This window comes from Pithys albifrons, chromosome 16, assembly GCF_047495875.1.
Source record: "Pithys albifrons albifrons isolate INPA30051 chromosome 16, PitAlb_v1, whole genome shotgun sequence".
NCBI lineage: Eukaryota > Metazoa > Chordata > Aves > Passeriformes > Thamnophilidae > Pithys > Pithys albifrons.
Window position 1 is genome coordinate 2,585,868 of NC_092473.1, and position 20,485 is coordinate 2,606,352.

Here is a 20,485-nt window from a genome sequence, read left to right on the forward strand (position 1 = left end):
AACCTTGAGCTGACTGAAGGAAGGAATTTTCTTGGGGATTTGAGCCTTTGCCAAGGAGCTAAAGAGAAAGTCCACGCTGACCTTCTTTGAAGGAGCAGAAATTTTCACTGCATTTTTCAGATGATCCTGAAGAACAGCAGGGAGAGCAGACAGTGCACAGGAGTTTGGGTCTTTTATTTGGGCTGATCATAGCAAAACCTGGGTGCCTTTCAAGTGACAACTCGCTGCAGGGGTGGGGAAAGGCAGAAAGACTTCACTAGGGGGGGAAAAATGGTGGTAACTGTGACCTTCAGGTTTTCCTAATGCAATCCTTCACATAAATTAAAAAAAAAACCCCAACCAAACAATGAAGACCCTTCACTAGCAGCTTGTTGGTGAGTTCTCCTTGTTTTCCCTTGGTTAGTTCCAGGCCAGGGGTGTTCTCCTGGCTCCACAGCCACATTCCCTCTGAGCTGGATAACCTGGTAGGGATGCACAAGACTTGCTTGGAAGCTGCTGAATGTGTTCCCTTGGAAAGAACACGATGATCTTTTATGTGAGAAGTGCTTGTGGCTCTGGCTTACAGCAGGAGAGTGTCCCTCTGTCCCAGGCAGCACCTCTCCATGCAGGAGGGCTCTTGCTCTGCCCCTGCTGGGGTTTGTGTGGCTGGAATCATCTTTCTCTCCTGGTTATTATGGTCTGTAGCAAAGCACTGGCAGCACAGCAAGGAAACTCCCCAGTTTCCTATTCCTTCCTCAGCTGCTGTTGCTGTGCTGTGACACCTGCAGGCTGCCAGAAACTGTTGGGGCTGGGCTGGCACTGCTGCCATGCCCTGGTGCCCAGCACAGGGCTGTGGGGCTCACACCTCCAGTGGGGCAGCACAAGGATCCCCTGGCAGGGAGGAAGGGGAGGCACAACTCACCTCCCTCCTGCTTTTGCTGTAGCTCCAGGGAACCATTCCAGCACACCTTGGTATGGATTGAGCTCTGGAGGTCTTGGCTAGGACAGGGAGCCAAGCCTGGGTGCTTCCTGTCCCTTCCCTGTACGAGGTTCTCCTGCTGCTCCTTGGTCTGGCACCTGCCCCTTTCATTGCCCCATCGCTGCCCTCTCACTGCCCCTCTCACTGCCCCTCTCACTGCCCCTCTCACTGCCCTCTCACTGCCCCTCTCACTGCCCCTTCACTGCCCCTCTCACTGCCCCTCTTGCTGCCCCTCTCACTGCCCCTCTCGCTGCCCCTCTCACTGCCCCTCTCACTGCCCCTTTAACTGCCCCTCTCACTGCCCCTTCTCTGCCCCTCTCACTGCCTCTCTCACTGCCCCTCTCCCTGCCCCTTTAACTGCCCCTCTCACTGCCTCTCTCACTGCCCCTTTAACTGCCCCTCTCACTGCCTCTCTCACTGCCCCTCTCACTGCCCCTTTCACTGCCCCTCTCACTGCCCCTCTCACTGCCCCTCTCACTGCCCTCTCACTGCCCCTCTCACTACCCTCTCACTGCCCCTCTCACTGCCCTCTCACTGCCCTCTCACTGCCCCTCTCACTGCCCCTTTCACTGCCCTCTCACTGCCCCTCTCACTGCCCCTCTCACTGCCCTTTTCACTGCCCCTCTCACTGCCCCTCTCACTGCCCCTCTCACTGCCCCTCTCACTGCCCTTTTCACTGCCCCTCTCACTGCCCCTCTCATTGCCTCATCACTGCCTCTCTCACTGCCCCTCCCACTGCCCCTTTCACTGCCCCTCTCACTGCCCCTCTCACTGCCCCATCACTGCCCCTCTCCCTGTCCCTCTCCCTGTCCCTTCACTGCCCCTCTCCCTGCCCCTCTCACTGCCCCATCACTGCCCCTCTCACTGCCCCTCTCCCTGCCCCTCTCACTGCCCCATCACTGCCCTCTCACTGCCCTCACTGCCCCTTCACTGCCCCTTCTCTGCCCCTCTCCCTGCCCCTCTCACTGCCCCTCTCACTGCCCCTGTCTGTGCTCAGGTGCTGCAGGGTTGGGTCACACAAGGAGACTGAACTCACTTTGCACAGCCAGCCAGGAACCAGATATTTTTTAACTTTAACTAAGTTGATTTTACAATGTCAGGAACATATTTCAGCACATGGTTGGGGTGGTGATGATGATATTTATGGTATTTATTTATGGTCACTGCGGTGGCATCTCAGAATAGTCTTCTGGAGGAGCTTGTCAGAGCTCTACAGGCAGGAATGGAGAAGCTTCTGTCATGAGTGGGCTTCAGGATGAGGAGAAATGCTACATGAGAAGTGATAAGACGTGGAGGGGGGAGATGAACATTCAAATATGCACCGTTTGCTCTGTGTTTGCATTTGAAAATGATCCTGACTAACTGCAGTTCATTTTCATTCTAACCACATTGGGTTGTCTAATTCTTTTGGAATTGCTTCAGTGCATATTGGTCTAGGTCAGGCAAAATGTACTAGAAGGAATTTCAGGATCCATGAAAATAGAATGAATTTTGGTTAAAAGTCATTTATGTTCTCAAATGAAAGCAGGATTGGTGACACTGTACCTAAGCCTTTTGCCAACTTGTGTCAGAATTGACACTGAAGTCTTAAAAACAAAGGCAAAAGAAAAACAGAAACAGTAAGTTTGGCTTAGTCAGTGAGGAAAATGTGGGTTAATTTATAGGATTTTTTTTGTAGGGTGATGAGATGTACAAAAGGACTGTTCCCACAGGTAGGAGAGGGGAGGAAGCACTGGGAAAGCAGCAGCAGTCAGGGGAAGAATCTGCAGGGGCTGCCAGAGTGAGTTGTCTCATGATCCATGGAAAGTCAGCACAGTTTAAGTGGGTATTCAAAAAACTTTGTAGGAGGATCTTGACCTTAAGATAAGTGAATGAAATTTGGGCTTGTGGTTGGTTGTCATTGCATGTGTGCAATGTACTCTGTGCTGGTGAGGCCACACCTTGAGTGTTGTGTTCAGTTCTGGGCCCCTCAGTTGAGGAAAGAGATTGAGGGGCTGGAGCGGGGCCAGAGAAGAGCAACAAGGCTGGAGAAGGGACTGGATGTGGCACTGAGTGTCCTCTTAAACACCTCCAGGGACAGAGAATTCACCATGTCTTGATCCAACCCCACTGTGATCACCAGCCCAGGGCACTCTGTGCCCTGGGCTGGTGATCACAGTGGGGTTGGATCAAGGATTGGACTTGGTGATCTCACAGGTCTCTTTCAACCCAACTGAGAAGAGAAGAGCAACAAAGCTGGAGAAGGGACTGGAGCACAAGTGCTGTGGGGAGAGGCTGAGGGAGCTGGGGGTGTTTAGCCTGGAGAAGAGGAGGCTCAGAGGTGACCTCAGCACTGTCTAGAACTGCCTGAAGGGAAGTTCTGGCCAGGTGGGGGTTGGTCTCTTCTCCCAGGCACTCAGCAATAGGACAAGGGGGCACGATGGGCTCAAGCTCTGCCAGGGGAAATTGAAGTTGGATATCAGGAAAAACTTCTTTGCAGAGAGAGTGCTCAGGCATTGGAATGGGCTGCCCAGAGAGGGGGTGAATTCCCCATCCCTGGAGGTTTTTCAGCTGAGCTTGGCCGTGGCACTGAGTGCCATGATCTGGTAAAGGGCCTGGAGTTGGACCAAGGGTTGGACTTGATGATCTCAGAGGTCTTTTTCAAGCAATCCATTCTATGATTCTATGAATTGTTGTTTTCTGCTCCTTGGAAAGCTGGTACCTAAAAAACAAAAAGCCCCCTAACCAGGGATGTGCCTACAGAACATGGAGGAGATGCATCCACAGGGATGGGGATGAAGTCAGAGCAGGGGGAATTTGGGCTTTGACATGGTCAGGTCAAATCTCAATGTGTTGAAGAAAAGCTTCTTCCAGCTTTTGCTCCTTGGCATCTCATCTGTTTGCTCTCTCAGCCCCTGACATTCCCTGTGTGTGTTTCCTTCTGTCATCCAGGCTCCAGGAGGACACAGCCCCAAGACTCAGAACGGGCTCCTGAGTCCTCCCCAGGAGGAGAAGCTGAGCAACAGCCAGACCTCTCTGTATGAGATGCTGCAGGAGAAGGGGCGCTGGGGCGGGGTCAGCCTGGACCAGTCGGCTCTGCTGCCCCTCAGGTTCAAAAACATCAGGGAGAAGACAGATGCTCACTTTGTGGATGTGATTAAAGAGGACAGGTAAGGAAAATGGAGTGTGAAATCCTGCAGAGGTGACAAGGCACTGCCAGGGGCCCATGTCTTTAATCTTTGTGTGCTTTTTCTCTGGTTTCAATAATTATTGTTAACATACAACATATCACAAGTTTTCTGATTTAATCTTTATTCTGTTCAAACTACAGTAGGAACTTGATATCAGAAACACTCTGTTCAGAAACATGTAAAGCCAGTTTTTATCTTGCTTCCAGGGTGAACAGTCCTCCTTCACTCGAGTCTTTGGAAAGGAAATTGCTCTTTAAATCACTTGTCATGAAGTTCAGCTCTATCTCAACAATCAAATGTTGTCTAAATGCACTTGTTTGTGCCTTGCCCTGCAATTTAAGATGTAACATAAAATCTGAACCACAAACCACATTTTTGTATAGCAGAACAACATCTGATAACACTGTGTGACTAACACCTAGAAATCATGCTGGGCTTGGAAACAGAATTCAGAGGAGAGATTTCTCCTGGAATTTCTACCTACTTACATATTGTAAAGTTAGTTTCTCTGTTTCAAAAACCCAATCATTTGGGGCAGAGGAAACATTCTCCAAAATTCAGTAGTGTGGGATTTTTATAAACACAAAACTGCATTTCCCCTATTGTGACAGTGACTGGACCGGAGCAGCAAAACAGATGAGTTTGCTGTTATTTGTGGCTGTTCTTGTTTCACTGCTTCCACTCCAATTGAGGGTATTTTATCTAAATATCCATGAAACTGTGTGCTTGTGTGGCCCCTGGGCTGCTTGGAGCAGGGACACCATCACCTGAGCTGAGAACATGGCGAGGCAGGGAGAGGGGAAAGCAGGAACAGGATTCTGTCTGCAATCCCTTACCCAGATTTCCTCAGTTTGCCTTTCTCCTGTGCCAACTTCAGATAAACCTTTGGTTCCTTTATTGTTTTTCTCTGTCATTAGTGGCTGAGAATTGCTGTTTAGCTGATATTTTCAAATATTAGAAGACAGTGGGTTGGGAAAGTCTGAGTGTTGGCAGAAATCAGCAATGGGATTGTTGTTTAAACTGGAACCAGCACACTCCAAACTTCAACTTACAGAAGTGGCTTCATTTATGCTGTTGGTCAAGCCCAAGCTCTTGTGTTCCTGATGCTTTCCTCCTCCACTCCCAAAATGGATAAATCTCTGATTTGGGAAGAAGGAAGAGGCAGGACTGTGATTTGAGATCAGTCAAAGCCTGGCTCTTTTTTGGTCTCAATTAAATACCATCATTACCATATTAAGTGGGCCATTTCTTGTTGCCACGGAAACTTCTCCGCCGAGTTCAGTCCATGTAAACAGAACTTTCCAAAAATAATCTTCTGATTAATTAGGTCTAAGCAAAATGCTTTAAGCCTCCTGGTTTACACTCATCTTTTCAACATCTCTCAGTGAGAAATGACATGGAATAAGTCCTTTTAAAAACATTCTTGATCCCCTCCAATCAAACATTGATCTTGATCAGTCAGGCATCTGTGAGGATTTTGGGTGTGGAATTTGAGGTGTCATTTTGCAGGAATCCCCATTTTCAGGGAGTTTTGTTGCACTGGTTGGACATTGCTCAAACCCAGCAGGAGCCAAGTGGCCTTCCCTGGGCACTGGGCAGGGATTTGCCCTGCAGGCACTTCCAGATAAATCCCTGCAGCAGAAGGTACTTACCCCAGGTGTGATGATGAGGTACATTAATTAATCCCACAGCATCGCATAGGGCTGGGAAGGGTTGAACATCTCTTGGGGGGTTCAGGAGCCTGGACACTGCATTAGGAGCTGCCTGGGAGGAAATGCTGGACACTGGTGATATTTCTCATTTCCAGTCTCTCTCCAGAGCTTTAGCTCTGTGGTTGGGAGTTTCTTTGCATGCCAGGATTGAACCTGGGAGCTGATACCTCAGAGCTCTCATTAAAAACCATAATAATGAAGACAGTCTTACTGTGGCATGTTGTATTAGGACATTATAGAAGAAGACTTTTATGCAAAGTTACCAGTTCTTACAACTTGATTCTCTGTGTTTGACAAACAGGGTATGGTTTGAGCTTTGAGTGCAGCTTTACTACAGGCACTATAAAAATACTGTTCATTGAAATCTGCACATTACTGTGTATTTGAAAACTACAGAGTAAGTGTACAGAATGTTAGAACATGATTTCATTGTGGATACCTCAAAGGAGTCTCGGTTTGGGGATTTTTGTTTCCAAGAAAAATTAGGTGTTCCTTGGGCTGTAAACCTCCTGAAGTGCAGGAAACAAGAGCTCATGCACTGGTCAGGGCAGCACTTCCAGTAATCCCCTGGGGCTGACAGAGCAGAGTCACTTCCATATAAATTCCTATAACAGAAGGTACTTAACCCAAGTATGATGATAAGGTGCATGAAGTAATCCCACAGCATCACCTCCTTGGGTCAGTTTGCTGTTTAAATACTTCTGAAATTTGTTTTTCTGTCCTCTCCCACTTCCCAGTGTTGGTCCTTTGGGAAACACACAGATCCCTCGTGCCTCCTGGGAAGCACATGGTGTGTGGGACTGTTCAGTCAAGGGAAGTGGGGTCTTCCTCTCTGGCACAGGCAGCAGTTGGCATGGAGCTGGGTTGGCACTGGGAATGCTGCCTTCACCCTGGGTCCATCGTGGCACCCCTTCTGCTTTGTGCTGGGCTGTTCCTCTGCCATCCTCCAGCACAGCATCACCATCCTCTGTGGAGCTGCCCTGGAGGCTGAGGGAGCTGGGGGTGTTTAGCCTGGAGAAGAGGAGGCTCAGAGGTGACCTCAGCACTGTCTGGAACTGCCTGAAGGGAAGTTGTGGCCAGGTGGGGGTTGGTCTCTTCTCCCAGGCACTCAGCAATAGGACAAGGGGGCACGATGGGCTCAAGCTCTGCCAGGGGAAATTGAAGCTGGAGATCAGAAAGAAATTCTTTGCAGAGAGAGTGCTCAGGCATTGGAATGGGCTGCCCAGAGAGGGGGTGGATTCCCCATCCCTGGAGGTTTTTAAGGTGAGCTTGGCCGTGGCACTGAGTGCCATGATCTGGTAAAGGGACTGGAGTTGGACCAAGGGTTGGACTTGATGATCTCGGAGGTCTTTTCCAACCCAATCCATTCTATGATTCTAAAAAAGGAATTTCAACAATCTTTTAGAAAAACCCAATAGCTTTCAAAATTCTTATTATAAGATGCTCTTGCAAACATCTAAGAGAGGAGAGGAATGAAGACAAGGAGTAATGAAAGAGAGAAGGGTAATTCAAGTGAATGTGTCCTGTCATTCTTTCAGGGTATCCTGATTTTTTTAAGTATATTGGCCAAGGCCAGAATGATTAAAGCTTATAAAGTATTGGCCATATTCATGGTTAGAGTCTTCTGTCTTCTCCAGCATCAGTCTAGGAATGTGTGGTTGGTTGGTCTTACATCTCAAAAAGAAAAAGAAGTGCTTCCCACGTGCCGTTGTGTGCTGGGGAACTGCACTTCCAAAAACCTCTTTGCCAAGAGTTCAGGAAAATTAAACAGGAAAACCCCCCTCAAAAAGAATAATTCAGGCTCAGAAAATCTCTGTAGGATCTTCCAGCTTCTTCCTCTGCTGAGAGTTCGACCTCATGTGCATCTGCCAGTCAAGTCCTTCAGCTCTGACACCCACCCAGGGAAAGAAAGGAGGGTTTGCAGATCAAGGGACAGAGCTGTCTTTGGGTAACTTCATTCATAAACCTCTTACAACTAGAGCAAAATTTAGCTTTCTATTTTTGCACTAGAGAATGGGAAATAGAAACAACTTTTTAATGATTGAAGCCTCCTTTATGTTGTTTATTTTGATTTTTTCTGCATCTCACACTGGAAGAGAAGGTGAAGGAGGGCACAAACACCCTCTGGCAGATCTGCCCCCAGGTCCCTTCTTGAGCTGGTGTCATTATTTGCCACTGACTTTGGTGATGATTCTGGTAATTTTAAATCTTTTATTCCAGAAGTCAGTCTAAGCTCTCTATTTCCTTGGATTCCCTTTTTCTTTGCAGCCCAGATTCTTAAGGAAGTGTTCCCAGTCGAGTTACTGAGTTATTTTAGTGTCTGAAATAACAAGAAACGGCTATTTTATTTTTTTTCCCTAACAATTTGTCACCTTTGTCATCCTTGGCTTGCTCTGAGCAACAGAATTCCACCCAAGGCACAAATATCCCCCAGCCACACATCTCCTGAGGTTGTGCTCTGCAGCAGCAATTAACCTTTACTATTTGCTGGCTTAGATTGCAATTATCTGCAGGCATCTGGAGTGAGAGCTGTTAAGTTCCTGGAAGGACTTGTTAGTCTCTTCCTGAAAGGACAAAAGTTTGCTGTGTCATTTGTTTGTGGAATATTTCCCTTGACTGAGTGGTGTGACTGAGGGGGTGCTTTGGTGATCAGGAGCAGAGCAAGGCCAATGGAACATCAAAGCCAAGGTCCAGCATCCCTGGAAACAGCAACCACAGACCAGGGAGGGCTGAAACAGGTGCAGCTGAACAAACTGATGTTGATAATGTCTTTTTTTATTTTTCAGCCTCATGAAAGATTACTTCTTTAAACCTCCTATTAACAAGCTGAGCCTGAACTTCTTGGATCAGGATTTGGAGATGACCTACAGGAAGAGCTACCAGGTCGAGGTGTGTTTCCCCTGGCATTGGTTTCCTTCTGTAATCAGTCTAAGCAACTGTCTGTCATTTTGGGTGGTGTTTTTTCAACACATCTCATTGTAGTTGATGGCAAGGGTCATGAAATGTCAGATGTGATCTACTACTGGTGTTGCTGCCTCTGAAAACAGTCTCCTTCCAGTTTATCACAGATGAGTCTGGGTTGGGAGGGACCTCAAAGCTCATCCCATCCCACCCCCTGCCATGGGCAGGGACACCTCCCACCAGCCCAGGTTGCTCCAAGCCCTGTCCAACCTGGCCTTGGACACTCCCAGGGATGGGGCAGTCACAGCTTCTCTGGGCACCTGTGCCAGGGCCTGCCCACCCTCACAGGGAAGGATTTCTCCCCAATATCCCGTCTATCCCTGCCCTATTTGGCCATTCCCCCTTTTCCTGTCCCTCCATTCCTTGTCCCCAGTCCCTCTCCAGCTCTCCTGGAGCCTCTTTAGGCACTGGAAGGGGCTCTCAGGTGTTCCAGAGCCTTCTCCTCTCCAGGTGAACCCCCCCAGCTCTCCCAGCCTGACTCCAGCCTGAGGGGCTCCAGCCCTGGAGCATCAGCATGTCCTGTGCTGTACCCTGAACCTTGTCCAACACTGGTCTGGAAATGCATTTTCACAACCCACCAAGGTTCACTAATTACTTCTCCCTTGCCTTTTCTCCATGTTCAGTGACTGTTTTAAGGCTCTGGGGTGGCCAGAGAACCATGGTGAGATGGCAGGAAGGGACCAAATGCTGTTTGCCTTCTCATCAAATATCCCAGCTTTGAGAGTGCCAACTTTGAATCTGACCCTTGTTCAAGTGCACAGGTTGCTCCTGTGGCACCTGAACTGAACAAAAATGTCCTAATTCCGGAAGTGTGGTGCATTCAGAAACCCTGGGGAACTGTGAGGAGCAGTGAGTAAGTTGTAAGGAACTCGGTACTTTCTTCAGGATTCTGCTCTGAGTGTAGCAAGCCCTCAGTTCCCCCGGGGGCTAATAATATCACAGGCTTTCCATGTCAGGGGACAGCCCTGCCTGCCTGATAGGAACTGGCAAGGTATCTTACATTTACATGGAGTGACATTAAGTGTCACTTAGAACTGAGGCTGCATTTCCAGCAGGAGCCGAAAAATCGCTGCCAAAAAGAGGCAATTGCTCTGCCCTGTCCTTCTTGCTCCTCCTCCCCCCTGCTCCTTCTAATGGCTCTGGTGCTTAGAAGCCTTCCCTGCTGTGAGCACTTCATTTACTAGCCCAGCATAAAATATTCAGGGTTTGTTTTTCTATCTGGAGCTCTTTCTTTTTCCATCCCTGTGTTTTCTGCTGTGTTGAACCAGCAGCTCCAGAGGGGTTGGCAAGTGCCAGAGCCAGCCCAGGAGAGGAGCTGTGAGGCTGGGTGACCAAGCTGCAGGATTGCATGGATGGAGGGACATGGAGGAGTTGGTTTCTTTTCTTCCCAGTCTGTCCTGCATCTGAGAGCAGGTGGGATTTCTGCCTGTGCTGCTCATGCTGCCAGCTCTGGGCAGTGTTATCATGTTCTCCTTGGCAATAGAGCCCCTGTTTGCTTGTTCTCTGATACTTCCAGGTGAGACCTCCCTTTATTTGACCAAAGGAAAGCCCAGTTGTGTTGCAGTTCAGTCTGTTCACTTTGTTCACTCCATGCTCATCCTGCAGCACAACAGTCTGGGGGTGTTTGCATGAAGCTCCTGCAGCAGCTACAGGGAGAAACTGCCCGTGGGATTCAGCCTGCAAAATCTGCACACCATACAGAAAACAGTAAATCAAGTTGTTTCCAATGGAAAGATTGGAAAGAGAAGTGAAGTAGTGATAGTCAAATATATACAGATTGACCTATTAATGTGGATATGTAGGGAATTCCTAGAAAGAGCAGGAATGTGTCCAGTGTATTTTGTTAGTAGCAAGCTATTAAGTTGTTATATAAATCTCCCTGGAAATGGGAATCTTCACTCTGTAATAGTAACTCTGCAGCACTGGAGCAAAAACCTTGCAAAGCCTTAATATTTAGCAGAGCACTGGTCCAAACCAACAAGAAAATCTTCTCTTGGAGAGTGAAAAGAGTTGTCAGCGCTCTAATTGCCTGGCAGTCCCTGCTGCTGAAGGCAACTCCTGCACCCCTGAGCTCAGCTCTGGGTGCACAGTGCCAGCTCCCTGCCCGGGCTGTGATCCCCCTCTGGAGTCAGCTCTGCTTCCCCAGAGCTGGAAATGAAGGCACTGCTTAGCACTGTCAGAGCATCTTTAGTGCTGTCACTTGGGGATCCAGTGCTGCTTCCCTCAGCTCCCTGCTGGGACTGTGTGTGAGCAGGGCCTGCTGCTGCTCAGGCTAACGGGGGATTGGGGTGGTGAAGAGGTGCTGGCTGGGGTTGCAGAGAGGTGCAGAGGAGGGAAAGGTTTGTTCCCAATAGTGCTGAGTGCAAGGAGTGTTTTGAGGAGCAAAGGGAGCTTCCAGAGTAAACCAGAGCACTCCAACTGGGTGCCTTCGTGGTGACATTGATCCCAGAATTTCTGTTTTTCTTCAGAACTTGCTTTCTGTGGTCCCTTGGGCAGGTACAGGCAGTCCAAAACTGGGCTCATCCGAGCAAGCCTGGAGGTGGAGCTCCAGTTTTCAGCTGGACTGGCCACAGCAGCACCAGCACAGCTGCACAAGCACTGGGCCAGGACAGGATGGGCTGGGAACGTGTGGTGAGGGGTTATGGAAGAGCAGGACTCGGTGTCCTGGGCTCTGACCAACTGGGATTACACAGAGTCCCACTGACTGCTTTTAATGGTGTGAAAGGGAGATGGGAACCCTATCACAGGAGCTGTTACTGCAGGGAGGTGTTTGTAGGGTTTTCTTATAAAACCTGTTATTTTAAATTTAAATCATTGAAGAAAATACCCCACAGCTTTATCTGCTAGTAATTATATTCATGTGTCTTTGCACAGAGTAGTCAATTCTCATGTTATTTTATTTCTGTATCTTAATAGTGTGTAAAAATCAGCTCAGGCCTGGGGGCTGTGCTGCCAATGCTCTTTCAACACATTCTTCTCTGGGAGCTGTGACAGCCATGGAACCACCTCTCTGCTTCTTGTTTCCAAGCAGTCCTTAGTTGGATTAACAAAGTGGCCAGAACTTCTTTAACCATTTCCTCCCCTCCATCCCCACCCAGGTGGTGAAGAATGCGCCAGTGAAGACCTTTGCCAGTGCCACCTTCAGCTCCCTGCTGGATGTGTTCCTGTCCACCACGGTGTTCCTCATCCTCTCCATCACCTGTTTCCTGAGGCACGGAATGGTGGCAGCGCCACCACCACCCGCCGCTGTCGCCGTGTTCGTCGTCGCCATCCTGCTGGAGGTGCTGTCCCTTGTCATCTCCATCAGGTGAGTGAGGAGTCACCGAGTGTGGGGGTGGCAGGGAGGGCTGAAACGCTCTGGCTGGGGAACATTCGGTCTGACAGCATCCCTGGAGCTCACTGGGATGGGATGGGATGGGATGGGATGGGATGGGATGGGATGGGATGGGATGGGATGGGATGGGATGGGATGGGATGAGATGGGATGGGTTGGGATGGGATGGGATGGGATGGGATGGGACAGGATGGCATGGCATGGCATGGCATGGCATGGCATGGCATGGCATGGCATGTTTGAGGAGCAGCATTGTTGTGGCCAAGGCTCACAGCAGGTCCTGCACAGAGAGAACTAATCATGGAATGCTGTTGCTCTGCTGGAGGCCTCTTAGGGAAACAGGGTCTGCACACCATGCCTGCCCCTCTTACTGCTCCCTGGGCTGCCCCATGAGCCTCCCCTTGCTGGACCATCAAAACCAAAGCTGAAAACTTGCATCTGCCCTTCAAACAAACCCACTCAAACATTCCTAGATAAAAGTACACTGTTCTGGGGTTAAAACTGAAGTCAGAGGTGCAAAGAGCAGTGCATCTTTCAAAGCAAAAAAGAAGAAAAATTGCTGAAGTCATGTTGCATCTGCCCAGAATTAGTTTCTTTTCTGAAGTTTCACAGGTTAATGTTGTAAGACCTTGTGTTTCTGTCCAACACGTAACTGAAGTTCAGCATTTCCCTGGAGTCAGGGCTGTGGGACAGGCATTGTTGCTGAAGGGAAGAGGGTACTGGTTGGTCTCTGTAGAAGGGGTGGGACTTTGCAGTGCCAGCCCCACACAGCAGCAAAGAATCCTCAGTCCTGAATCCTTGTCCTGCCCCTCAGCCTCATCCCTGCCCTTGCAGGGAAGGCTGGCTGTGTGGCAGTGGCTCCCACTTGTACCCAGTCACACACAGCTCGTGTGTCCTGAGCTTTGGGGACACTTGCAGGCTCCAGAGCTGTGGGAGCTCCTCAGGGAGCATCCCAGTGTACTGTGGGGTTCCCAGGGGTTGCTCACACAGCCCCTGTGTGCTGTGGGGTTCCCAGGGGTTGCTCACACAGTCCCTGGGTGCTGTGGGGTTCCCAGGGGCTGCTCACACAGTCCCTGGGTGCTGTGGGGTTCCCAGGCGTTGCTCACACAGTCCCTGGGTGCTGTGGGGTTCCCAGGGGCTGCTCACACAGTCCCTGGGTGCTGTGGGGTTCCCAGGGGTTGCTCACATAGTCCCTGTGTGCTGTGGGGTTCCCAGGGGTTGCTCACACAGTCCCTGTGTGCTGTGGGGTTCCCAGGGGTAGCTCACACAGCCCCTCGGTGCTGTGGGGTTCCCAGGGGTTGCTCACACAGCCCCTGGGTGCTGTGGGGTTCCCAGGGGCTGCTCACACAGCCCCTCTGTGCTGTGGGGTTCCCAGGGGTAGCTCACACAGCCCCTGTGTGTTGTGAGGTTCCCAGGGGTTGCTCACACAGCCCCAGTGTGGTGTGGGGTTACCAGGGGTTGCTCACATAGTCCCTGTGTGCTGTGGGGTTCCCAGGGGCTGCTCACACAGCCCCTGTGTGCTGTGGGGTTCCCAGGGGCTGCTCACGCAGCCCCTCTGTGCTGTGGGGTTCTCAGGGGTAGCTCACACAGTCCCTGGGTGCTGTGGGGTTCCCAGGGGTTGCTCACACAGTCCCTGTGTGCTGTGGGGTTCCCAGGGGCTGCTCACACAGTCCATGTGTGCTGTGGGGTTCCCAGGGATTGCTCACACAGTCCCTGAGTACTGTGGGGTTCCCAGGGGTTGCTCACACAGCCCCTCTGTGCTGTGGGGTTCCCAGGGATTGCTCACACAGTCCCTGGGTGCTGTGGGGTTCCCAGGGGTTGCTCACACAGCCCCTCTGTGCTGTGGGGTTCCCAGGGGTTGCTCACACAGTCCCTGGGTGCTGTGGGGTTCCCAGGGGTTGCTCACATAGTCCCTCTGTGCTGTGGGGTTCCCAGGGGTTGCTCACACAGTCCCTGGGTGCTGTGGGGTTCCCAGGGGTTGCTCACACAGTCCCTGGGTGCTGTGGAGTTCCCAGGGGCTGCTCACACAGTCCCTGGGTGCTGTGGGGTTCCCAGAGGTTGCTCTCACAGCAGGTGGAGCAGCCACAGCTGTACGTGCGCTCAGAGCAGCTCGTGCCCTCCTGGGTGTGTTGTCTGATGTGTGCAGATCCCCGTGCAGCCTGTAATTAACCCAGATGAGGGACCTATTAATAAGTTGTTGGTTTTGTGTGTATGTGGGAGCAGGTTCAGTGTGCCCTCCTCATCCCTGCTCTCCCTGCCCTTCCCTTGACACCAGAGCATGGTGAGGGGGGTGTGTGGGGACCTGTGTCCTCCTGACTTGTATCTCTGCAGATCTGTCAGGGTTGTGAGTCCAAATGCTCCTGTAATTACAAGTTGGAAGCAATTCTGCTGCTGTTTCAAGAGAAACAAGAGATTACAGTGTGCACTGGTTTGACACTGCAGGGCCAAGGTGAAAAACACTGAATTAGTGCTTTAGTCACTGAAGGGAGTTTGTATCTCAGTGGGCATGTAAATGTGTGGCAGTATATTTACATCAAAGCTGGCTTGTAGGGTGGAGAGAGGTCATGTATGAACAATGGAAATGCTTTTAAAGACAGTATTTCTTGGCAGGGGTGTTTGACTGTTGCAATTCAAATCATTTTTAGAAAACCTAGAAATTCAGAAGGTGTTAAGAGCTGTGCTGGGAGATGGTGGAACTGGTAATGCACCTAAACTGGATTAACTCATGTTCTGTCCTCTCTCTTGCATCAGAAATGCATTTTCCCCTTTGCAGAAGTCTCTGCACTCTGGTTTGGGTGGGGGAGAAGCTGTGTTGGCACCTCACTGTGCCCAGGCAGCTCTCCCATGTGCTCTGGGTTTGGTGGCCATGAACTAGTTCAGCTGTAAACAGCTCAGCCCCCACTTTGCTGCTTTCTGCTACCCAGAGAAAATTTGTGTTCACTCACTTTTCAGGGGAATTCTTGCTTCATTTTAGTATTTTTCAGTTCAGTGTTTTTCCCACTTGTTTTCCCAGTGCTACATTGCACTGGCCTTTCCTTGTTTTGGCCATTTATAAGAACCATTGCTATAATCTTAGAAATATTTATAGGCAGATACATAAGGTTTTATTGCAGTCCTGTTCTGTAATTGGTGGTTTATGGGTTTCTTAAGGAGAAGGAAAATTGTTGTTTTCAGTCTATCTATATGGCCAAGAACTGGCAAAGTAGTTTTGCCTTCCTGAGCCATGTGTGGCTGTGCAGGGGTTTGGCTTCAGTGTGTGGTCAACCTGAAGACGCCACAAATTGTCCTGGTTAGTTTGGGAAGCAGGAATTGCTGGCTGGGATCAGCAGCAGCTGCCCCTTCCCTGCCCTCTCTCAAACCAGCAGCTGAGGAGGAGGTGGGACACAGGAGTTGACGCACCAGGTATCTCTGGCAGTGTCTGCAAATCACTCCCTATTTTAGCAATTCTGTGTTCTGGGTTGGAAGGGACACACAAGGAGCATCGAGTCCAGCTCCTGGCTGGAACCTGCTCCCATGGTCTCACATCTGTGATCTTTCCTCTGCTAACGAGGTGCAGTTTGTGTTTGGTTAACTCTGCTCATCCCATCTAAGGTAACACTTGAGTAAATCTCTTAGAGTGCAGACCCAGGATCATCCCAGATCTGAGCAGGTCCTGCCCAGGGTACCTGCTGGGAAACAGTCTCATTCCTCACCTGGAAAGAGCAGGCTTTGTAGGTGAAAAATCTCACGAGCTTTCTGGGAGGTGTCCAGTTTTAAATGTAATAACAGTGGTGTATTTAGGTGGAGCTCTGGTAAGAAAAGGTGTCTAGTTGGGTTTGGAGAGGTGTTTGTTATTGTTTTGAATTTATAATATATATTTGCTTTATAGTAAATACATAAAATAGCCTTTGGGGCCTTTTGGGCACACACTGCTGTACGTTCCCTTGAGCAGAAGGAAGAAAATCATCTTTTTCCTCTTCAAATCCACTTCCAAGTGAGGACTGCTCCCTCTGACCACTCAGAGTGCACAGAAACAGTGCAGAACTTCCTGTGCAGAAATGTCATCCCAAATGACAATCACAGAATAGCACCGAGATATCTGCAGGGAGGAGATCAGACTACAATGCTGGGCACCGTCCCAGAATCTCAGGAAAGGGGAGTATTTTAAGACCAGAAAATTCTTGCCTAAGTTTCACATTGTATTTTCATTATCATGATGTGAAACACCCTGTCTTTAAATCAGTCTAAATTGTAATTAAATACAGGACTCAGCCTAGCAAGGACTCGCTTGGCTCTTGTGGCTCAGCCCTCAGTCCAGCTGAGGGAGGGGAAAGGGAAGCCCTGACTCTGCCTGGGCAATGAGAAACCAAACCTGAGTTCTGGCAGAGCAGAAGTCCTCATGGAGCAAAGAGGGAGGGAGAAGGATGTTTTGATGCCTCTGAAGTGTCTAATAATAAATTATTGGAGTACCTGTAAATGAGGATCCCACTGTTAACACAAGAGCCACTCGAAAATTAATTGTATGAAGCCGCTCGCAAAAATCGGTGCTTCATTTGTGAGCACGTGGGAAATGTCATCTCCTGCTCTGTAAATGTTCTGCAAAGAATGTCCTTCTGCCCACTTGAAATGTAACGACTTTGACAAGTTCTGTTGAAGTGGAAGAGGTCCCAAAGTTCTGGATTTTGGTAAAAAAAACTTGGGAAATGTCAGTGAACACAGAGCAAGTGCAGGGTTTCATCTGGGAGTCAGAGGAGGGGCTGCAGGAGTACAGGTGAAAGCTGCCCACTGCTTTTGTTTAAATACAGGATTTTTGTAAACTAGGTAATTTTGACATCTGGTTCTTGAATAAAACTGTCCATAAAAGAGTTTGTTTACAAAAAATATGTTGCTTTTGGTAATGTGCTTCAGAGAAGAGTTGTGGGTGAAGCGTTGAGGGCAGAGGGGTGGGTGTTTCACCCCTGTTCAAAAGAGTGAGAAGTGGGAGCACTTCGAGTTGATTCGTGAATTTAAAAGGACCTTTCTAGAGACCAAAACAAATTATCTCCTGGATGAGGGAGACAAGTGCAATTCAGCACTAGAATGGGAAGTTGTGCTGTTGTCTGACTGAGCAGGACTGCTCTTTTCCTGGTGCCTCACCTTCCCAGCCCTGCTGAAGTGCCACCCATGGTCTGTCCACAGCCAAGATCCTCTTGGATCTTCCTAAATTCCCAATGACCAGGAGCAGAAATTGTTTTCTGCAACTAGAGCTTAATGACCCAGATCTGTTAACACGACTGATACAGAGTATTGATGCTGGGCAAGACAATGGAGTCTGGTTGCCTTTATTTATTTCTAACATCTGGTATTTAATATCCCACCAAATTGCTGCTATGCCAGAAGCTCTTGATTTGAACTCTGGGAATTGATTTGAAACTGCCAGTAAATACAGAAATGATGTTAACAGTCTCCATTAGCCATTAATCATTTATGTCAAAGTTACTAATTTGGACTCCAGCCTGTTTAAACCTCAGCATTGAGGCCCCGTTGAGCTGCCCACTGGCAGTACATTATTTACTGATCGTGCCCTGTAGCCATGAAGTGTCTGCAGCTCTCACTGCTGTCTGATGGGATGCTCTCCTGGCTGGAAGCATCAGGCTGTGTCCAGTGATGCTCCCTGGGAGGGAGGGGAGGTCAGGCCATCCATTCCGGAGCACTGAGCTTTGGGATGAACACCAGCCCCAAAAAATCAATGCAGGAAGGTGAAGATTCTCAGGAGACACGGGGCACTGCCCTGGAATTTGTGCTGTGTGTCCTTTTGGAGACACGGCTGCCGAAACAAAGCGTGTCCTCATCTCGGGATGAGCTGCTGGCGTTCGCTGGTGCCTCTGTTGCTGTAGTTCCCACAGGAATTCGTCCTGGCATGGAGGCTTGGCAGGAAGGAGAGCTGCAGAAGTGGAGTCCCTGGTGTGTGGGTTGGGGTGAGAGACATGAGCTGCTCTGGGCACCTCCGCTGAGCCGGGTGCTGTGCCAGGCAGGATGGCAGCGACGCCGAGCGCCAGGAGAGCGTGGGCAGAGGAGCTGCAGAGCTGCCTGTGCAGACACCAGCACTGCAGGGCAGTCCAGGGAGCCCCATTCCCACTCCTCTCTCCCAGTATAGCCATGGGCATCCTAATCCCAATCCTTCGGGAGAATGGCACTGTGTTTTCTGGGGTGGGACCTTGACTTCAGACATGCTGAGCGCCCACAGCTGCCACTGAGCACAGCGACAGTTCTGTCCTCAGGGTGGGACAGTTCAGAACCCTGCACAAACCCCAAATCTTACTCTGCAGAGATTTTATTTATTTATGTATTATATCTTGCTTTATATCCAGTTTTTAAATTTCCGTGCCTTGTTGGAAACTGTTTCTTGGTGGAACACAGGTATGATTTTAGGTGTGAATGGAAGTCCATTAAACTGAGACCTGGCAAATCTGTGAGCACCCTCTCGTGGGATCTGGGTGTATTACAATGTATCCCAGCCCAAATTTCTCTTTTCCCGTGCATTTAAGGATAATTTCCAGACTTTAATATATTAAAGAAGTTAAATTAGAGGAGAGTTCTTGATGCTTCAGAAAATGCTTGTGGTTGCAAAACTCACAAAGTCCAGACTAGATAATTAAAATATCATTAGTGAACACTGAATATAAAGGTGTGGAATGAGGGTCAAATTTGCATAAACAAATTCAAATTCAGCCTGGTTTGTTTCAGGCTTCCATCCAGCATAAAACCTTGTATTTCAGACAGTGGGGTTAAAAATAAGCATGTTGCATTTCTATTTTTAAAGATATGGTGATATGGAGTAATTTATGTCAGTTTGGAGATTGGGAAATCCATATTTAGTGTATGTTACAGGTTTTTTTCTAGCTGTGAGCACCTCTGTTTAAAAAGAGGTGTAATTCTGTACTGTTTGGGCGCTGCTCTTGTCCAGAAGTACCTGCCCAGAGTGAGTCTGGTAATTCCACACATCCCATTAAGGGCTCTGGCTGCAGCTAACTGTGCTGCACTACCTTCTTTTATGTCTCCATAAAACTAATTAGGCACTTGAACAGCAGTTACAATTTTTCTCAAGTGACTAATGCTGAGCTTCGAGAAGGAAGTTATCCCAAGGATTTATTTCTGTGGATAAATAATAGTTTTCCATGCAATGCCCTTGAGCATTGAGCATCCTCTTCCCTTCCCTTATTCATTTTAGCAATTAGAGCTGCTCTCATTAAGGAGCATCTCCGGTCTCTTCTCTCAGAGCTCTCCCCCTCGGCTCCCGCCGAGCCCGGGCCGTGGTTTCTGTGCTGCTCCAGCAGGAGCCGTTCGGTGCCCGCGTGGGCAAAGCCTGGCACGCTGTGCTGGCTCCTGGGGCTGGCGCTGCTGCCAGCTGGCCCTCCAGCTCCCAGCCCAACTGCTTCTGCTGCCTCCAGGCTGCCAGGGCTCAGCCCACGCTCCCCTTGCCCATCCTCAGTGACAGGGAGCTCGCAGACGGGTGGTTGCAACTGGGAGGACTGGTTTTGGTAGTGGTGGGGTGGCTGTGCCTGGCGCCGGGGGCTGGGCTGGCCATGGGGTGTGCGGTGCTGCTGGCACACAGTCCTGCTGTTCTTGTGGGTCGGTTTAGTTTGTAAACACTTCACCTCTCCCGACCTGCCCACTGTGCCCAGGTGGCCAAGAAGGCCAATGGGATCCTGGCCTGGATCCAAACTAGCGTGGCCAGCAGGCCCAGGGCAGTGACCCTTCCCCTGGACTCTGCCTTGGGGACGCCACACCTTGAGTGTTGTGTTCAGTTCTGAGCCCCTCAGTTGAGGAAAGAGATTGAGGGGCTGGAGCGGGGCCAGAGAAGAGCAACGAGGCTGGAGAAGGGACTGGAGCACAAGTGCTGTGGGGAGAGGCTGAGGGAGCTGGGGGTGTTCAGCCTGGAGAAGAGGAGGCTCAGAGGTGACCTCAGCACTGTCTAGAACTGCCTGAAGGGAAGTTCTGGCCAGGTGGGGGTTGGTCTCTTCTCCCAGGCACTCAGCAATAGGACAAGGGGGCACGATGGGCTCAAGCTCTGCCAGGGGAAATTGAAGTTGGAGATGAGAAAGAAATTCTTTGCAGAGAGAGTGCTCAGGCATTGGAATGGGCTGCCCAGAGAGGGGGTGGATTCCCCATCCCTGGAGGTTTTTAAGGTGAGCTTGGCCGTGGCACTGAGTGCCATGATCTGGTAAAGGGACTGGAGTTGGACCAAGGGCTGGACTTGATGATCTCGGAGGTCTTTTCCAACCCAATCCATTCTATGATTCTATTAATTTATGACTGGAGAGAAGCCCTCCCTGTGCTTAACCCCCCGAGTGAGAGAAATTTGGCTGTCAGGTGCCTCCCCAGCACGCCC

General features: G+C 49.8%; 1 protein-coding gene across 2 annotated transcripts in view; it reads left to right on the forward strand.

The window, feature by feature from the left end:
- The window catches only part of ADCY9 (adenylate cyclase 9), a 98,315-nt gene that overhangs the window by 62,606 nt on the left and 15,224 nt on the right, over positions 1 to 20,485 (forward strand). For both annotated transcript variants that reach the window (XM_071571654.1, XM_071571655.1), the window contains 3 exons: positions 3,890 to 4,107; positions 8,627 to 8,729; positions 11,900 to 12,108. In XM_071571654.1, the coding sequence (XP_071427755.1) occupies positions 3,890 to 4,107; positions 8,627 to 8,729; positions 11,900 to 12,108 (530 nt within the window). The remainder of the gene's footprint in view (positions 1 to 3,889; positions 4,108 to 8,626; positions 8,730 to 11,899; positions 12,109 to 20,485) is intronic.